Genomic DNA, 21,080 nt, shown 5'->3' with positions numbered 1-21,080 from the left:
AGGGCCTATAATGCATTGCTTACGTTTATATACATTTTTTGAATATACAGTTTGTATTGACTTAAGCTATAAAAATCTTGTGGCTGAAGATGACCACAGTATATCCTGTGATTCTGATGTCACACCAGATATCCAGTCAGCAGACAGAAGTAAGGTAGCTGAATACTTCTGTCTTCAGTATTTAAAAACATTTTTAAAGAAAGAAAAAAAAAAAAGCATAGCTCTTGAAATGTCTGCGTAGCCCATTATTAATACAGACTTTGACTAACATTGTTAAAGTTAGAATACAAGCCTGCAGTTGTCATGCAAGTTTTTCCCATGGCTGAACCATCACAAGGAAATAATTGTGTTAGAAAAGAAAGGTTAGAAATCTGATTGAAGAGGGAGACAAAAACTCTTTTATGACTCATTTACAATTCAATTCTTGCTTTACTGGGATTTATATAAATATACATAGTATTCATTTCAGTGATTGGGGGTGTACATGCCAAGTGTATACCCACTTGTATGTTGAAATACATACACTTTCAGCAACGTGTGCATGGAAGAGCATGTGTGTTCCCTGCCCAGGTGCTAGCAAGATGGGTCATAGCTACTCAGCCAGCCTTTGATCCTGCCTGTCTGGTCATGACTACAGGAAGGAGCTTTCCACTCTGTCATGTTTCAATCCATACTGAAAACCGGTCCATGCATCACTCTACAAGGTCAGCAACTATGAGATATAGTTCGAACCTTTTAATACAAATCTGTATCCCGTATATGTGCGGTTCACAATGTTGTTACAGTTCTGGTTATTGAAAGTAGGCTAATCTCTGTTAGCTAAAGAAACAACCTTCAGCCATGCTTATGCTCCATACATACACGCTTGCCGTTGTCATTTAACTAGTGAATATATGATTAGATTCTAGTGGGGATATGGTCTTCGTCTCCTCTTACAGAAAACATGTAATGGCAGTAGTTACCCACTTGAAAATACTGTATCTCTAGGTAGTGCAAACTCTTGGTCTGCTTTTGTGGATGACTTTTATAAGCATTTCAGAACTGAGAGCCACAGTGTGTAGACAAGCCTTTTCTCTCATCTTTTTATATGAGTGACAGGGGAATGGTGTGTTTCCAGAAGTCCATCCCCTTCTGTCACTCCGGGACATGTTGTACATCCACAGCGTTACCATCATCTGCTCATGTTTTCTTAGGATTAATCGTTTTAGCAGATTACCACAGCAGAATTTTGTGAAAGAACACAAATAGTCTGAAAACTAAGAATAAAGAAACATTCTTTGTTGTAGATCTTTCTAAACCAAATGTGTTTGTATCAAGGAAAATAACAAGATTTCCATTCCAGCAGCAGTCACAACCCATATTCTATGCCCACTGTAGCTCTTGCACTGGAAGTCAGTGTTTTATTGTACATTTTTTCCAATTCTATTTGTTTTTAGAGTTACCAGAAATTTAATGGAAAGTTTAGTAAGGACAATGCCAAGATAAATTTAAGAGTGCACACTTAGTCACGACAATAGGAGTTACTCTGTTCCCCAAAACTCACTATTTCGTGTTTTTGACAGCACTGCCCTTTATCCAAACTGTGTTGCAGAATTGCCTCCGGAGTCTGTATTTCAGTTACTAAAGCATGCTCCATGGCTTGGCTGTTGAGTGGCTAACTTAGTCACAGAGAATCTATTCTTAAGTCTATGCAAAGTCCTGACTGGTGGTTTAAAATAAATTGTTGCAGCAGTTTATTTGGCCTATTGGAAGATAATTTCTGCACATTTCGCTATGTAATTTTTTTACTGTGTCCATGCAGAAGTCAAAGTTAAACAGACTCCAGAATAATTCGTTGGAGCCAAAAGAAACCAGCCCTTCAATTATCTCAACTAAAACTCATTAAACAGTTACTCAATAAGCTTCCTTCCTATGCAAGCAAAATCAATGTTCTAACACCAGCAGTCAAGAATATCTTCTATTTCCCACAAGATTTGTGGATCCATCCTTTGCATCACTCACTTCTGATTCTCTTTTTCATGTCTTCTATAACTTTTCTCAGTCATGGTAACATCGGCTAGTTGAACTGTAAGCTTTAATGCTGTAACTGTCCTGAACAGACTTAACTGACTAAGAAATTGCACCAGGTTATTTTTGTTCTTCAACTTGGTAGTTCTGAAGATGAAATGGGACTGTACATGCAGGGTATGAAACAGATATTTTTGTCTCTATTGAAAAGACAAAGCAAGTTTCATATGGGATCGATGTGGGATTGGTGCAAGAACAAGCTATTGCAGCCCTGAGATTTTTAAGAGAATTTCCTATGCATCAAGATTTGTGTCTGAAAAATTTTTCAGGGAAAAAATTTGCACATTCCCCGGGAAGAGAAAGTTTCAATCCGGCATTTTGCATGCCAATCGTATAATCAATGGTACACACCATTCAAAGTGTGCTGCAGGGTGCTTCCCTATATAGTAAACATAGTTTCTCAAAATTTGATGCACATTATACACTATCAGCTCAGCAGTAGTTGTCGTTACTAAGATGTTGGTAGAGGGCTTATCCACTATTTCTTCATTTGCCTCAAATGTCAGAATTTGTGATAACTTGGAATTCAAACAGATTTTCTGAAGTTCAGTATTTACCCATTCTAGATACCTTGGAGATTTTAAGCATTTATCCAAAAACAGCAAAACCCCTTTACTTTCCAACATCACATCAGGAGAGAGAAGTTGGTCAGAATGGCAGTTATTAACCACTTTTGATTTAAAAGAGGGAAGATAAACGTAAGCACTAGCATTCTCTAGTTAGATTTGAACAGGAGGTTATCCTAAAATTTTATATTTTTGTTCCCAAAACATTGCTTTCCAAAACATGGAAAAGAATTTGGGTAAGAGTACAAGTTAGAAATGAAGTAGGAAAACAGGTTTTCTGCTGTGTTTGGCAGTCTCATATGTTCTGACACAAACATTATGTGATACTGATTCAACATGAGAACACTTGTAAAAAGTGAGAAAGAAATTGCATTCTATGCAAAATAGGTATTAGACATCCACAGCTGTCAGAGGAACAAAGTGAGCTGCTGGAAGCAAAAGCCAGAAAAGTAATTGCTGGCACACCAACATATCATATCAACAGCAATATCTTCTTTGCGCCACCAGATCATGGTGACTATTTTTGCTTATAGAGGAAAGATATACTATCTTCTCCCATTAGTAACCAGTGGTATTATGTAGGAGGAGGCAAGGGGATATATAGTTCAGTGGTGACACAGATTTTATCTCCACCTCCTCTGATGCTGTTCTTACTCTCTGATTTTTTTCAATTTATTTGAGGGTACCAGTGACTTGAGAATTTATTGTCACATTATATTTTTAAATAGCTAGACAGTTCTCAAAGCTGTAAGTTTTAACTATAAAGCAATGTTGCTTTTGTGCCTTTGTATCATTTCAATTTAGATGACCACGGTAGGACCAAGAAATAACATCTCTTAATTACCGAAATAAAACCCCATTGTGGAGTTTGAGTGTGCCTTATAGACACAGCAGTGTATATTCAGTACTGTATTTCAAATGCACGTACGCAATGTAATTTTCTACCATTTTAAACGTAAAAGGCTGTCAACAATTGGAGTTCTGTAAAATAACACAGTGCAAGAGAAATGGGCTTAGAAATTAATAAATCAAATTTCAAATATTTCAATTTATAAGCACATTTTTCAGGATTTCCAAACAAAGGATAAATACTTGAATAGTCATTTTCTCCCCTAAGGCATCTTGGTGTATTTATTAAAAAATAACAAGAACAGCAAAACAAAACAACAACAATTGTAGGGCACTAACTTGGAATCTAAAGGCTTTAATGTCAGCAGTTTGAGTACATTTGAAAGATGTGGTTTGACATGATGAACTTTTGGGTGTAGGCCATGCACGCAAATGGCTGTCCTTTTGCAGATGCTGGGAGATTCTCTCCAGTGTTTACCACAGTCTGCAACAGTAATGTGTAATAAAGTTCCTTACCTCGTACACGAAAGATCAGCAGAAGGGATGAAATATTCTCTTTTGTGAAGGCTCAGTAATATACTCAGGACAACTTACTTTCCATTGATGTTAATAGTAGTATGGCTTATGCATGTGTTTTATATATATATGCCTATAATACATGTAGTACCTGATTTATCTATCTGTACCTTATGTTCGTAAATAATGCATTCTTTTGCTTGTAGGGCAGCAGAGTGGGGGACTAGGTAGAGGTATTGCGTTTTTACTTTTAAATGAACACAAATATGTTTTAAACATTTTTTTTCAAAATGAAGGCATTTCAAGATAAGTCCCATTACCTCATATTTTCCACGGATCGAGAGCATGCATACAGTTAGCCACCGCATTTCAGCTGACAGGCAGTAGCTTATGAAATTATTGTAACTTGAGGGTATAGCTGAGCCCTTAATTCTTGTAAAATTAAGATGGATAATGAAAACTTGAACCAATCAGAAAGCATAAAGGTAGTGGGCAAATACTTTTTATAATAGGTAAATCCTCTTTTCCCCTTTCTTGCGCAGGAATTCCATATTCCCATATTCCAAGAAGCAAACCATATTTTAGTTTAGTTTTTAAAGTATTTTCAGGCCTGATTGTAAAACATGGCACTTTGTCATGTCATTTCTATGTGGAGTTTTGATTAGCTATGTTTTATTGAGAACCCTCTTTGGGTTAACATTGACTTGATGTGGTAATAGTAGTTTCTAAAGAAAAAGACAAACATAAAATTCCACATTTTATCTTCCTTAACTTCAGTAGTTATTTATTATATCCATGGAAGGAATGTAAAGTACTGCATGTTCTATTTTCAAATGGTTAATCTACCATAGAAAACTCCCTTTTAGGCATGCTGATTCCAGTAGTGACTGTAGCTAATCATGGTTCTAAGGAAAAAAATCTGAGAAAATAAACATGAACTAAATGATAAAGGAAGTCTTTTTATGTTTTGTCCAATCTCTGGTTGCTTGGTATCATTGACTAAAAAATCAACTATTCTGTTTATTGGCAGACCTTACAGCAATACAGCTGGGATTCATATGTTCAGTATCAGGAGAGCTATTGCTATTTAACCATCTTGGATTAACAAAAACTTCAGTTGCTTTTAAACGCCACACCTTTGCATATACTGACATTACAATGTACTGCTCCTTAACTAGGGAAATAATGTGTATTTTAGTTTACTCCTCAAAATGATGGAGGAGGCAGCTTGGTATTTGGGGTAATTCATATTTAGCACTAGCACATTTCTGGAATATGTTGGAACTAAAACTTAGAAAATGAAATCTGTTCCCTTAATAAAATAAGTTTTTTGTTATTCTATTTTTGTGATGTATAATATGCACATGGTTTCAAGAACTGTAAAACAGCATGTACCTCCTCCCTTCTTTGTTAATGTATCATGTCCAATTCAGTGTTTAATTACATATTTAAAGTTAGTCATTTAATCATGTAATAGATGCAAGTACAAGTTTAAAATACACCTCCTTGCTTTAGTGAAATGGGACCATTAAGTCTGTGAGCCTGAAAAGAGAGTTTATGAAAATGCATACATATCTGAGTAACACTGAAAGCAGAGTTCAGCAATGCCCAACGGGCCACTGTTACAATAGCAATCCACTTCTGAAATGTTGGTCTCTGCAGGGAAGATCACTATCATTATAATTAGAGCTAAAGTACAATGGACTGCTCACAGCAGCTATTCTAAAAAGTTCTTTGAAGGTGAAGATGAGTGGTAGACATTCTCAAGAGCAGAAAATTACTTTCTCAAGTTAAAAAAAAAAAAAAAGCCAAATAAATCTTTATGTTGCTAGATGGCTAAAAAATATATATCTTTTTTTTGCCATCCCATTTAAAATAAAATCATTGTATTTCCCGTTTGGATGCTGCTGATGAGAATTAAAGAAATATATGTCATTTGGAATTTCCCAGAAGAAAATCTGATACGTAATTATACTTACAAATAGATAGATTTTGTGAGCAAATGAAGAGATGAAAATATAGCAGCTCCACCTCCAGTGATCTTGTTCAGTTTTTCCTTTCAAAATTAATAGTTCTTTTTTTCTACTAACTATGAAGGTTGATTTCTAAGAATTAATTAGTGCTTTTAGGTAGGTACATTGAAACTGGACATGGACATGAAAAATATTTGAAGACATTCTGATAGTTTTTTATTGTCTTGTTTTTAAATACATGTCCTGACCATCTTTAACCTTCTAAATACTCAGTCAGGCAATTGTCCAAAATTGAAAACCTGGTATCAGCGTACAGTCCTTGATTTTCACAGCAAAGCCACAAATAGGGCTGTATTTCACTGCTTCTCACAGAATTATATACTGGAATGTTACATACTGTGCAGAAATTGCTGCAATCCCTTAAAATTATAAACTTAAAGCTACTGGTGCAAGGATCGTAGAAACTGAGTGAAAAGTTTTCTCTGTGGAAGATTGTAATGCTCCTGTCAGGGGCATTCAAGTTGTGACAAAAAGATTACAACACTGGTTGCTCTTTCTTTTAAACAACAATGAAGATCTGGAAAAGAGGTCATAGGACTTAGCTCTGTGAATAATGGGATTTATAGAAGAGCATAAAGTGAAGGACAGGTAATCATTTTTAAGAAGGAAAAGTACTTGTAAGCATGAATTGGAATTTTGCTCTGTTAGCTGAAATACAAATAATACACCATCTGCTGTAATAAGGAAAGTTACAAAACTGCAGTACAAGGACAGAGTCTCAAAATCTATTTCTTCTTCATGTAGAAGATACCAGCCTCTTCACTGATGAGTTTTGAGATCTACTGGGTTTTAATAATTCAGAAGCACAGAAAGATTGAAGTTGGCAGGGCCCCCTGGAGGCCCCTGGTGCCACCCCTGCCCAAGCAGGGACACCCAGAGCAGGCTGCCCAGGACCACGTCCAGGCGGCTTTTGGAGATCCCCAAGGAGGAGACCCCACAGCCTCCCTGGGGGTCACTGAGCAGAGCCTGGCTCCGTCCTCTCTGCACCCTCCCTTCAGGGATTTAGGGACATGGATGGGATCCCCCTGAGCCTCCTCTTCTCCAGGCTGAGCAGCCCCAGCTCTCTCAGCCTTTCCTCATAGGAGAGGTGCTCCAGTGCATCAGTCTTTGTGGCCCTTCACTGGGTTCTCCAGTAGACCTGCTCAGTCCAATTTGGCAAACGAAAAGGATGCAAAAAAGATCTGGCGTCAATTTGCTCTCCATACTTCTGATCTAAGGGATAGAACACAGTGGTACAAATCAAAGGTAAACAGAAATATTAGAGCAGATATAAATGCAATAACACTTGGGTTTCTTTACATTCGAATCAAGAAATTAACAACTAAATAGCCATACTTGTGAATAATAGCCATGATCTGACTGACACAAAGTGTTTTTTTTGTTGTTGTTTTTTTTTTTTTTTTGTAATGCATATGTATTGGGTTTTGTTTTGTTTTAATTTTGGATTTTTTATTTCCTAGGAGTTGATATTTTCTTTGATATAAGTAGTCTGCAGACTTAGAGTTGGATGTAATGATGTTGATTTTCAAAATACCTAGCTTTTTGGCAAGCAATCTGACCATTATAACAAAGTGATATGGCATTTTAAATGCTTTAATGCCCATGTTTGATGTGTGTTAAGGAAATAGCATAGTTATTTCAGAAAAGTATTCCCGAGTAATACAATTCCATTGATTGCACAAAGTTAGCAAGTAAGCAAGTTCTCTCTTGCTGTTATTATATTGCAGTTAGGATAACAAACTGTTGTAGTTATGTACAATTTGATTAGTGATTTTAACATACTTTGGCAGACATTTATCTCCCAATTTAAACTTATGACTGCATAGACTATTTTTTAGGAAATTATGGTCTTTAGGTTTTAACCAAGAGTTTTCTGGGGGAAATATGCACATTTGACTTACTTTTATAAGTTAATAAAATGTGGTTTGTGGCTTTTTTAAAATTTGCTGTCAGAGAAATACTCAAATTTTTGTTCCTTTCCTCATAAAATACTGCTGAATTGATGTGGCCTTCAAAGTCTATTGAAACAGATGAACTACCAGGATTAATAAGCTGTTAAAATTATTTAATTTAAAAAGACCACTTGTATTTAAGATAGCTTCAGTAGTTAAGCCTGTGATACTTTTAGTATTTTTTGACTTCCCATGTAAAAGCAAATGTTTGTCGAAGCTAGAAACGCTACCTAAGTCTTTAGTAATACAGATATAAAGTAAATATGTTGAATTTTAACTAAGGGTATTATCTGTATTTTAAAAAATTATCACTGAATAAAAAAAGTTAGCACTGGTGAAATCCTTGATTTGATCATAGAAGTGCATGGTGTCATGACATGCAACGAAGCAAAATGGTACCTTTGACAGCATTCAAACTCCTGTGGGTGCCTCGACTCTCAGACAGTATCCTTTTGAAGGGAAGTTCACGTAATTGTGACTCCCTCTAGTGGGCAGCTTTCTCAACTAGACACTAGGAAATGTGCTCAATATTAAAATCATCTTTGACATTAAAAATTGAGAGGTCTTTATTTTCATGGTGAAGGTCTGATTTCATTCTCAAGGACAGTCAGAATGCCTTTGTATGCACCTCCACTCCTTATCACTCAGTTTGCAATATATTTTTCAAGTACTTTTTTTGAAATGTCATTGTTGATTACCTATGTGAGTGCTTATACATTAGCAGATGGAGGATCCTTTTTCTTCTGTGCTAAGAGCCTCTTCTGTTTTCCATACTTTCATTTGCATAGCTTTATATTCCTGAAATTCTACAGTTTTATTAAATTATTATTTAATTGCATTTCAGGTACCATCAAAGTAAACCTTGTGAAGATCCCATCGACTGCTTCCAGTCCACGAGACACTGCTCTAGCAGCAGTTATATGCAGTGCACTTGCGACAGTGCTCTTGGCTCTTCTTATTCTTTGTGTTATCTATTGTAAGAGGCAATTCATGGAGAAGAAACCCAGCTGTAAGTTTCCAGTTATTACTATTTCTTTGTAATATTCATATATTGGTATTGGGTTCACAAATCTCTCCATATATGAATTAAAAAAAAAAGAATTAAAAAAAAAAAGATGTCTACAACATTCAGACATGTTTAGTATTGAGATGAACAAGCTAGCAGAAGCCCAAGACTATATATCCAAACATGTATGCTGGCTCAAGTGGTGATGTTCTAGCTTCTACTGAGAAAATGCTGTGCAGATGTCCAGAAATAATTTTGCATTCATTCTGTACTATACTCTGTTAAATGCTGCAGAGAGATATTGGTACCAGTGGGGATCCAACCTGGGATGTCATTATAGAATTGCAATACCAATGTGGAAATACCATGATGTGACCTGTGTGTCACATGCCATTGTGAAATACGGATTAGCTTGTTGAGATAGTGAATGTGGCCAATGGAAATAGCAGAATTTTCAGTAAAGATTCGTTTTTATGGGATTATTCAACAGCTTGCTTATCATGAATATTTTCTGGCACTGAATTTAAATTAAGAAAGAGAAAAGTTGAAAGCATTCTAGTTCCTATTTTTCATTTTAAAAAATATTTTATGACAGTATTTTAATGAACCCTGGATGTCAAACAATAATATGAACTTGGAAGAATTGATATTATCACTGTATACAGCCCGAGCAAAAATACAAAGAATCAGAGGGGAGTTGTAAGAATTGTTCCTAACTTAGACAATATAAGTTTTAACCTTTCCAATACAAGTTTTTAAAAATTTAGACATAGCGAATACAAACTTCAGTCAGTGAAATTTAATAACTCATTTGCCCTGGCCTACAGTTATACAGATTAAATGAAGTCTGCTGTTAATATAAAGCTCTTCAGGGTAACATAAACAAAATCCCAGTGGCTGAATGTAGAAAATTTCAGATTGAAATCACTGAGAATCATTAACCACAGAGAAAATAGAACAGTGAATATGATATCCTCTCAAATCATCATCAAAATAAGAGCAGATGTCTTCTTACGAGAGGCTGTAGTTGAACCAGCTGTTGTAGGGGTTTGTTGCAAAATCTGTGGTTTGTGTTATGTCAAACCCTGTCATCATTGTGGATCCTTCGGGTGGAAAATGTATGGAAATGCCATATATTATGACATTTAAGTGTTCTTTGAAGATAGGAGACGCTGAACAGGAAAAAAGGTATCATTTGCTAATATATATTTTTATTCATTTTATCCAAAGGGTCTCTGAGATCACAAGACATTCACTACAATGGGTCTGAATTGTCATGCTTTGATAGACCACGGCTAAATGAGTATGACCACAGAACGTGTTGCCAGTGCCAGAGAAGCACATCACAGACATGTGGTACGTTAGGTCTATTTAAAAGTCACTTTATGGAACAGGAGTAATACAAGCAGCAGAAACTCATGATAAACATTTATCTAACAATGGAGTTGTGACATTTAGCTTTCACTACAAAGCAAACATTGTCAAACTACCACGTGTCCTAGGCTAATTTCTCAATAAGAACATAGAATTTCTAAGTAGCTGTTTGGTTATGATTTTTTTGTTTTCATTCCAATGACCATTCACTTAAATAAAAGCCTTAAATGTCTATCTTATTTCATTCTGATAAAAATAGCACTGCATCTGCCTTGGAGACTTAAATTGGTATGAAGGATTTCACAGACAGTAAGAACATGATACTAGCTCTAAAGGACATCGAAAACCTGAACAATTCAAATCACTGAGATCAGAACAGATGCATTTATGGTATTAATACATATATAATTTAACACAAGAACACAAATTTAAATAGCCTAGTATGTTAATTGTCAGAATGTGGTACTTCCTCTTGCATGTAGCTAATTGAAAAGTAAACTAATTTAAGAGGTGGATATTCAGATTATCTTGACTGCCATCTGTATTAATTCTGGAGGAAGGGCTTGCCTTTTATAAATAACTATTTTAAAGTATAAATTAACCTATTTTTTGCAATATGAAATGTCTTTCCTCAATCTATATATTATAGTGTAATTAGTAAAATAATACTCAAGTTTGAAAGAGTACAGAGACTAAGTTTATACACAGCTTTAACACATTTAACATTATTAACTCAAGTTTCATTCCCTCAGGACCAGTTCACTTGATTCCATCACTATGCTGTGATGAGACCTGTAGCATGGAGCACAGCAGTCACAGTTGTGCTTTCCACTCACAGAGTACGCTCAATGAAAGGTAAATTAGTTTTATAAAAGTCTATTAAACAGTAGCTATTTTGTGTGCAACCAAATTAATATTTATACAGGCTGTTTAGAGTGGAATATATATATATATCTGTTTAGAGTGGAATAACAGATTTTGATGAGCTGCAGCCATATCCTCCTGTTCTGTGCAAAAATGGGTTTATGGTAAAAACATCTATCAATAAATGAAGAAAAAAAATATGTAATGTTTAAGTATTACTTAATAAGTGCTGACATGTTACATCGGTTTCTCTGAAGAAGTGAGTATTTCTCTCACAAGTAGAGAGAAGTATTCTTACTCTTAGTCTATGGTACCGTAGAGGCTTTGGTGACTCCTATGGGTTAGCAAGGGTGCTGTATAAACCTGTGAATCTGGAGGGATTAAGATACATTTTAGAATTGTCATGAGGATTTTCTTTTTTTAGAAACTCTAAATGACTGTGAAGCTTAAAATATCTACTGTTTCTGAGTTTTACCAGATTGTAACCATTATTTTCTCCTAAACAGCTGAAAATAAATACAGTAGTACTTATTTCTACAAAATGAGCTAAATATATAAAATTTATGGTGTCATTCAGAGTTTCCTGGTTACAGATATTAACACAAGATGTATTTATTTCTTTTAACTGGAATTGTTTTCCATACAGAGTTTAAATTGGTTTCCAGCTGTTTTGTTCCTCTGGCCAAACGTAACTAAAAACATAGGAGCAGCTTCTTCATAAGTATTGCTTATGCAATAGGTTAGTGACTTAAGTAGATGTAAAATACTTAAATTTTCTATTACAACTTGTTTAAATACCAGCAAGTTTGAGTCATCCTTTTATACTACCAAGGCCAACAAATTGAGAGTTGTGTACTTTCTGAAAGGTCTTTTGGTTAAGGCTTTAAAAATAAATGTCATATCCATGCTATGTGGACATCAAAGATTTGTGGTTCCTTCCAGCAGAGATGGAGTTTGCTCCAATTTCCTTTGCCAAAATAATGTATTTCCTTCAATTGTGGTGCAACGTCCTGACTTCTACCCTCATCTATAAAAATGCTTTGTGTATATGTCTAAGCTGTTAAAGCATCATCTTTTGGAAATGAGTAAAGCTACTTAAAATACGCTATAGGCAATGTTAGTGTGGGGGTGAGTTTTGGACTCACAAATTGTTATTGTATATCAGATTTAATATAACCTTTACATTTTTATAAATCCTGTCGATGGATTTGGAAATAAAGTATGTTACTATATAATTTCTTGTTAATATTTATTTTGGTGTACTATATGAGGAAGCATTACTGGGCTTTCAGTAGAGATGGGCATGTATAGTGCTTTGAGATGTCAGTATCAGGGTATTTGAGATCACTGAGTTTCTACTTGCACTTTCTTCCATTTTTTGTAAAATAATTCATCTAAGAATTTAAAATCCTCGCCCTTCTTTAATATTAGGTCCTTTCTACATGAAAGGGAGTTGGAGGAAAACTTTTCTTTTCACATTTTGAAGACTAGACAGAACAAACAGAAAAAATCTGAAGTAAATGGATGTTCAATATGAAATCATGCAAATAGAAAAAATTTTAACCAGTCATGTAGTCTGTTCACTTCCCTCAATCTGGTGCCACTTTCTTCTTTTACTTCCATTAGATATTTGTCAATATATTGTTAATATTTGCTAATATATTTATTAGATAAAAGAAAAAAAACACACTAGTGTTAAACATTCCATACTCTTCCTCAACATCTTTTTTGCTGCAATTTAAGCTTGTTATGTCTTATCTTAACCCTCCTCCACCCACATAAATTAGAGAACAAATAAATCCCTTCCTCTTTGCAACATTTTTTTTTGTATGTGAACACTACTACAGTATTTTTCACCACATTCCTGTTCGTTAGACTAAACATTCCAACTGTGTTTCATATTTTCTATTTTAGGCATCCTTCTTTACCTCTAGTAGCAATCTCCAGAGCTCTCTTCATTTCCAGGGGAAGGACAAACTGGCTTCCCTTTCAAAAGAATTTTTTTGGACAGGGTGCCTCTGGAGTACTGACTTAGTATGACCCTTTTTAATCTTTTTGAAATGTCTGTAACTGCTATTGACAGTAATTACTAATAATATTTTCTGGAATGGTTTTGAAACCATGTGTCTTTTTCATTTGCAGGGCTTCTGATTCTGTTGGAGAAATGATTCCTACCTTCCTTGGTTCTCTTTCACACTCTGCCTGTGGAGACATTTCAGATGCTTGGCCTCTTATGCAAAACTCAGCTTGTTGTGACAGCATTTCTTTCTGTGAATCATATTCAGAACTGACTGGAGTTGCTGCAAAATCCTGCAGTCCAGAGACTGAAAATGCAACTACTGTTGAGTCAGATAATAACCAGGAACTAAGCGATGTACTTATTTCAGCTAAGTCTCTTGATGGAAACATTGCAAAGTCCTTTGAAATCTCCGAACACAGAACAAATATAGAAGTTTCATCACTTCAGAACACAGCAGCTGCTGAAACCCAGCCAAAGACGAAGTGTAATGGAACAGCAGATGACTCTACGGAGTGATAAAGAGGTAAGGAACATGACTACAAAGAAGGAGTGAGAATGAGTCCTCCAGACAGATAGATAAAAATAGAATTGTAAGAAGTTGCAGGGTTGTGTTTCTCCATAGGTTACACCTAGCTGTCGCTGAAATAAGCTAAAACTCTTCAAGAGATCCAGCAGTTTCACATTTTAAAATGATTGAGTGAACTTGAAAGGTGTAATTACTCCAGGTGTAATGTTGAAGTAATGTGAACCAGAATAAAGGGGTAAGCCTGTACACCAGTCAGTTTTTATCAACTTTTCATTACATTTCAGGAAAAAAAATATCAGTTAATAGTCTTATGACCAAACTATTATGTGAGGCTGGTCCTTGTTTATGAGGGACGGACTGAGGACTTGTCTTTGCTTATCTTAAACAAAGCATAAAAGACAGGCAAGTGTTCATCTAAAAATAAAGAAGCACAAAGCCTTCTCTATGAAGTTCTTATGGAAGTAAGCAGACAAGAATCTCGAATGCTTTTAAATGTCATTTGTATTCCCATGTCATCAGATAAAACATTCCATGAGTTTGTCCACAAAATACAATTTAATCTATAAAAGCTCAGTTTTCTAACTCTCAGAGAAAACAAAAGTCTCAGGTCAAAATGAGAAGAGGGAATAAACAATTGTCTCTACCGTGTAACAGTGTAAGCATCACAGAAAGTCAGTCTGCTACTGTGTGATTATTATATCATTTATATTATCTATGCTCTGCTTTTGTTGCTTTTTAATATCATTATTATTATTACTAAAAGTTATTTTCTACTATTGAAAGTAACTTTGAGCAACAAATAGATACTCTGTGAAAGGATCCCCAGGTATGGCATGTATACTGATGGCGTTATTCAAGGGTTATGTAGGCTGTGGCTGCAAAGCTGAGGTAGTCTCCTGAGCAAGTACACAGAGACAGGAACAGAAGCATTTGCCACTAATATTAATAATCCACCACATTTAATTAAGAAAATTATGCTATCTGTAATTATGAAAATTTCAGGTCATCTGCAGAAATAAAACTGCCTTCCTTTGATCCTCTTCCATTCAGTTTGCATGCCACTTTCATGTTGTTCTTAAATAAGAAGTAGAAAGTAATTAGTATTTAACAAAAATATACATATTCTGGAAATATGTAAGTGCAAAATTAATTCTTTGCAGATCAAACGTTAATCTTCAGATGACATTTTCAAGAGGAGAAAAGGGAAATAAACAGTGCTAAGTCAAGAATTTTTTTTGCCATTGACTTCAATGGAACTCGTATATGACCCTGAAAACCTATTGCTATCACTGAAAATATCAACCTGATCTAGGTTGCACATAGGTTTTTCAATATATTATTTACAAATTACAGTTTGGAAATAGATAGTTTTCTCTGTCATGTTGGAATACGAATAGTTATTGTCTACCACAAACATCCCATGTGTCATTAAGCAATTGTCATAGTTTCATTTTGGAATATGCCAAATATTGTATCAGGTGGTAGACATATTCTCTAAGTATTTATAGGAAAGGACAATGGCATGGCTATAACCGCAAATCTCAATGCTACTATTTCACAGTTTTTCAGAGGCTATCAATGGAGGTTGAATGCTCCAGTGAGCTTCAATGGACTAGAATTCCATATTAACATGATAAAAAAATCAAAATATCATTTATGTGTTTTTTCCTGCTAAACGAGTATTCACTTAAGCACTACATGATTAACATTATTTCAAGTTCTTCTAGATGAAGGAACCATAGAATTTCATTAAACTGTTACAAAAATTAACTTATGTTTCATAGAATCATTAAGGTTGGAAAAGACCACCAAAATCACCTGGTCCAGCCATCCCCCTGCCACCAATGTTACCCACTAACCCATGTCCCTAAGCACCACGTCCAGCCTTTCCTTAAACACTCCCAGGGACGGTGACTCCACCACCTCCCTGGGCAACCCGTCCCAATGCCTGACTGCTCTTTCTGAGAAGAAATGTCTCCTCATTTCCAACCTGAACCTCCCCTGGCGCAACTTGAGGCCATTCCCTCTAGTCCTATCACTAGTTACCTGTGAGAAGAGGCCAACCCCCAGCTCCCCACACCTTCCTTTTAGGTAGCTGTAGAGAGCAATACGGTCTCCCCTAAGCCTCCTCTTCTCCTGACTAAACAACCCCAGTTCCCTCAGCTGCTCCCCACAGGACTTGTGTTCCAGGCCCTTCACCAGCTTCGTAGCCCTTCCCTGGACAGTCTCCAGGGCCTCGATGTCTTTCTTGTACTGAGGAGCCCCAAACTGAACACAGCACTCGAGGTGTGGCCTCACCAGAGCAGAGTACAGGGGGCCAATCACCTCCCTGGTCCTGCTGGCTACACTATTCCTGATACAAGCCAGGATGCTGTTGGCCTCCTTGGCCACCTGGGCACACTGCCAGCTCGTGTTCAGGCAAGCATCGATTAGCACCCCCAGATCCTTCTCCTCTGCACAGCTTTCCAGCCACTCTGCCCCAGGCCTGTAGTGCTGCATGGAGTTGTTGTGGCCAAAGTGCAGGACCCGGCACTTAGCCATGTTGAACCTTATCCCATTGGCCTCTACCCATCCTGTCCAGGTCCCGTTTTCATCTTCTTATGTTGTGTAAATTGTAAATTTTCTTATTGATTCATATATGTATGTATAAATCTTTATTGGTATTTCAAAATCATGTATTCTTTGACTTTTTTCTTTTTGCTATAATGTATTAATACTGAGATTTCGGTATAATTCCAAACAAGTAACATGATTTGGGTAGGTTAGGTTTTTCTTCTTTTTTTTTTTTTTCTTTAATAGACTTTACTGAGTCACCTTGTACAGTTTCTCCATATATCTTCCATATTTCTGATTTCTTCATTGCATCATTATATATGTTTGTTTGATGGAGAAATTTCAGCAGCATTTAGTGCACTGGACCAGGACTAGGCTTGCTTGACACATATTCTTAGGTGTGCCTCTGACTTACTGTACAGCTCCAAGAAAATCATCTCAGTTTCCCTCATTATGTTCCATTTACCCTTCATCTTTCTCATCTTTTTGAAATACTTTGAGAGAAGGAAGGTCTTTTTAATACATGTGTATGGATTACAGTCTTGCATAGAGCCATACATTGTTATTATATTGCAAAATAAATAATAATGTGATAAAATCAGAAGATACAGGTTCAGTCCTCAGGTTTACATGAATTTTCACAGTCAGCAGTAAGTATAGCAGTATTTTTTTTAGCATTTAGTCAGGTACAGAAGTACATACAGTTTTTTAATGAGTTTATGTAACCACTGTTCAATCAATTTCTTTTAGGAAACCAATATGTTTCTCTCAGCGCTAAAACGGAGTCTCCTCTGCAGATTGTCATCAAATACGGTCTGGTCTTCAATGACACACAGTTTCAAAATCAGCTGGAAAAAAATGACATAATTTCACACATTGTAAGCAAGCAGTTGCATCTGAACTAGAACAGCTGTAACGTGAAACTTGAAGGAGCATCCTAGGAGAACCCTGAAAGTGGATTCATGACCTTTTGCATCTTTTTTTTTTTTTAAAGAACCTTTTATTCCATAAGATTCTCAAAAAGTCTAATGGAGTGAGCTTAAAAGTGTATGTAAATACTGCAAAAAATATAAGTAAGTTAGTGTGTTTAGATGAGTGTCTTAAATACGGCTACAGAGGTCAGAAGGCCTGGGACAAGACTTTGCCAGTTATTCTGCTTGCAGATTTATGCATGCATTTGGATTTTTTTTTTGTCTGGTTCTAGTTTTTAACTCAGTTTCCTGCTGTTGAAGGACTTCAACATTTCTATTTATGCAAGGATCATCTATTGATAAACTGAAGCTTTTATTATGTATTACATCATAGTCAATAAGCTAGTTTGGGGAGTTAAAGACTTTGCATGTTACAATATGTATGATTGAAGTCCCTTCCAACCAATTATTTTGTTTGGGGGAGGGAGCATTGTTTTGTTAAATGTAGCAGGAGATTAGCTTTAAATTAGATTAGGTTAATGAAAGTCAGCCGTATAGATAGGGATGTTGTGTTTAATTGGTAGTCCCAGTGTTGGAAGACAGCACTTGTTGTTATAACATGTATCTTTTGGATGTTGAAATATATGTAATCAACTCACATCAAAATGTCAAACTACAGCAGGTGTGTCATCAAAGTATTCATAAGTGAGACCTATGACTGATTTTTTTTAGTAATGAATTATTTTCTGTGGCCAAGCTTCATTGTGACATAATTGACTCATTTAGTAGGCCTTCTTTTCTTTTTATTCATGTCACTCTCTCCTTCTCATTGTAGCATTTTGTGTAAATTCAATTTGTCCATACAAAATATAAAAATGAATTTGTAACATTTTTAAGATACTTCTGAACAGAATCCTCAAAGTTATGCGCATGCCTAGTCAATTATCACCAACCTTCTGCCCTCCTTGTTCTTTAAGATGTTTTTAACTGCAGTTTGTTGTACCACTTCCTATAATACCATTTGTTCTGCAGCCATTTTTCCCTAAAATAGTGTTCACTTCTGTGAGTAATCCCAGTAACCTCCATAATGATTCATAACATTCAACAGGCTCAAACCTGTTAGTTGTGACCTCTAGCAATTATTCTTTAAAAATACCCAATGTGCCTTGACAAAAGCAAAGCAATCAGCAAAACAAATGTAATTTTGCAATAAATATTACTCATCTTTCTGCACATTGTTCATATGGCACTGGAAATGATGAGACAGTAGTCATGTTCCGTAATGGAAAAAGGCTTTTGCTTTGAAGCACCCAGTAGAAGACTGAACCTGTACAAGAAATAGCTTGGCCCAGTGTAGGCAGCCAAAATCAGTGAGCTTATTCATGCATGCAGAAATGTTGAATAACAGTTCTCAAATTCAAACCAAAGTGAAGAAACTACATAAGGGATTTTTTTTTAAGTAGTAGGTACTACCATTTGATCACTGACATAGTAAAATAATATGCAGTTATACAAGGAGAAAAATTATACAACTAAAAACTGAAAAGCATATATTCAAATAAGAATTGTTTTGAATATTTTCTTTGGATACTTTTGTACATTTAAGAAGTGTTGAAATATTATTTTTCACTACTTCATTTGCATGAAGAGATGTGTGCTTCTTTGTATATACTTTGTAAATAGAAAGAAAATCCAATGTGCATTTCATTATATGGCAAGATATTTTTAGAACAAGTGGAGATTTAACTTTGCATTAATAACAGTTCTGCAAAAAGCTTTGTTCAAAAATGTTGCCAGCATCTGCCACAGTAAGTATGTTTCCCATTGGAATTTACACTTTGTACAATTGTTTTTGTCCGGCAACTCTAGATGAAAATACTCATTTCTTCAAATGAGTGACAGATAGCTTGAGAGCAAATTGGGAGGAAAAATGAAGACAGTGCTTTTTAAATATATGTGTATATTGTGTATATACTTTTTTCCTTAATTTAACCAAATTGGTCTTTTTTATATTGCCTGTGGCAAGCAGTGTTGTACATGCCAATAGAAAACATACACTACCACCGCATTTAGACAGCCCACATATCACATCTAGGGGCTTACAGTGCTGTTTTAGTTACTCCTTTAAAGAATGTAAATTAAAACCTTGTATAAATCGTTTTGTAATACTTTTTTTTTTTTTACTTGTGAATAAACTGTTACATGAATCGATCATCGTTTGTCGATTTCATATTAATAGTAGCATTCTATACAAAGTTAGTGGTGAATTCTTTTATTATTTTGAGCAGAATTCCATCTTGATTTAATTTTATTGAAACTTCAGTACAATTTGGTACCTCTTTGTCTTGAGATGCTTGCTGCTCAACAGTAGCATCGTTCTTCAAGCTGGAGGGCCTTGAAGAAGCAGTAAGTTAACATTAAGCCTTAGAGTGACAATACTTCAAAATCTTTTCAAAAGCTTGCTTCTCGAGAAAGGAAAGAAAAATGGTGAGTACCGCCTTTAGCTTCCTATTTAATGTCTTTGAAAGGAAAACCAAGAACTTCACACAGTCGACTGCTTCAGACAGGTGAAGTAAATAACGAGTAGCCGTACTTTTGAAGCAGAGAGGTATGCCCAACCGTGGCACCTGACTACTACCAGCAGAGCATCCGCTTGTGTTGCACTGCAGCAGCAAAGGATGGTTTCAGACCTTGCTTGAAGAAATAGGGAATATTGATAGACAAGACTAATTACCAAGGATTATTTAGGCCATTTTAGAGTGTTTTCCAGAAGGTTTATATTTAAACAATTAGGAAAGGGATGGCATGGTTTGACAAACAAGAGTCATGAACTCAGAAGAAAGAGAAATGCATGTGAATTGATAATTGATACAACTGCGTGATTTCTAAGGGCAAAGACATAAGAGGCAGTGACTGGAAGCCAAATCCAGATAATGATGGTGATAATATAAAGCCAGGATATTCGTGGAAGAGAATGTGTAGCACTATTGGTTTTATGGGAAAGTGTGAGATAAACTGAAAGCCTCACTGTCCCTGTCTCCTCAGAAGGGACCTGTTGTTTACTCCAGCAAACTTCAGATTAGTTCTTTTCTGTGTATTTCTATTACTTTCTCAAGTTTTTTAGTCTTAGAGTTCCTTACAAAGCCTAACTGAGCTTTCAAAAGAGGCTTTTTATGTCTTAACTGCTTGTAAATATTCTTCATGGAGAGAATATCCTTGGAGATCTCACAGGCGTGAGCCAGTCTCTGGCAGGTGAAACTAAGCAGTTCCAAACTGGACGTAAGGCACATACTTTAACAAGTGTAATTAACATACAGAGCAGTTAGTGATGGACATGATGAATTCTATACTGTGGTTTTTAAGAAGATTCATGTTAGCTCCAGGAAAAGTTACAGGTTTGATATGGAAAGCTGAGGGTGAATGTCTACAAAAGGCTAAGCCATGCTGAGACCCATAGCTAAGCCAAGCAAGAGAGGCGCTTCGGCTGTATATAAACACAAAGATGTCATACAAATACTGACTGTAACATGTCTGAAAAAACATAGATTTTCACTCATCCTTTTCCTATACAAGGCTGATCAGTGACTTTAACAAATTGGTCTGACCATGTAACATGTAATGGCAGAGATGAGAAAATTTTCTTTGCAGACCACGATAAATTGATAAAATCTGCAAGCAACACTTCAGTGGAAAGGGCTTAAGCTAACATGCTCTGAATAAAGGATCCACACAGTTTTGGGATTGCTTGAGCTACTTCCATTATTTATTTACTTGGCTATTTTAGGATGATAAAAGTTTTTAGCATGATAAAAGTTTTCCAGGTAGCAGAATGAAGATCACAGA

The 21,080-nt window shown here is 35.7% G+C and overlaps 1 protein-coding gene across 2 annotated transcripts in view; it reads left to right on the top strand.

The window, feature by feature from the left end:
- TNFRSF19 (TNF receptor superfamily member 19) overlaps window positions 1-19,449 on the top strand; it is a 64,958-nt gene extending 45,509 nt beyond the window's left edge. Inside the window, exons 6-10 of one of the 2 annotated variants that reach the window (XM_050712093.1) lie at window positions 8,828-8,992; window positions 10,220-10,345; window positions 11,116-11,218; window positions 13,370-13,770; window positions 17,077-19,449. In XM_050712093.1, coding sequence (XP_050568050.1) covers window positions 8,828-8,992; window positions 10,220-10,345; window positions 11,116-11,218; window positions 13,370-13,763 — 788 coding nt within the window. In that variant the 3' untranslated portion in view covers window positions 13,764-13,770; window positions 17,077-19,449. The remainder of the gene's footprint in view (window positions 1-8,827; window positions 8,993-10,219; window positions 10,346-11,115; window positions 11,219-13,369; window positions 13,771-17,076) is intronic. The other variant, XM_035542705.2, reaches the window with a different exon arrangement.
- Window positions 19,450-21,080: the final 1,631 nt, after the last annotated feature.

This window comes from Cygnus atratus, chromosome 1, assembly GCF_013377495.2.
Source record: "Cygnus atratus isolate AKBS03 ecotype Queensland, Australia chromosome 1, CAtr_DNAZoo_HiC_assembly, whole genome shotgun sequence".
NCBI lineage: Eukaryota > Metazoa > Chordata > Aves > Anseriformes > Anatidae > Cygnus > Cygnus atratus.
The sequence above is the reverse complement of the archived record's forward strand: the minus strand, read 5'-3'. Positions and strand labels throughout refer to the sequence as shown.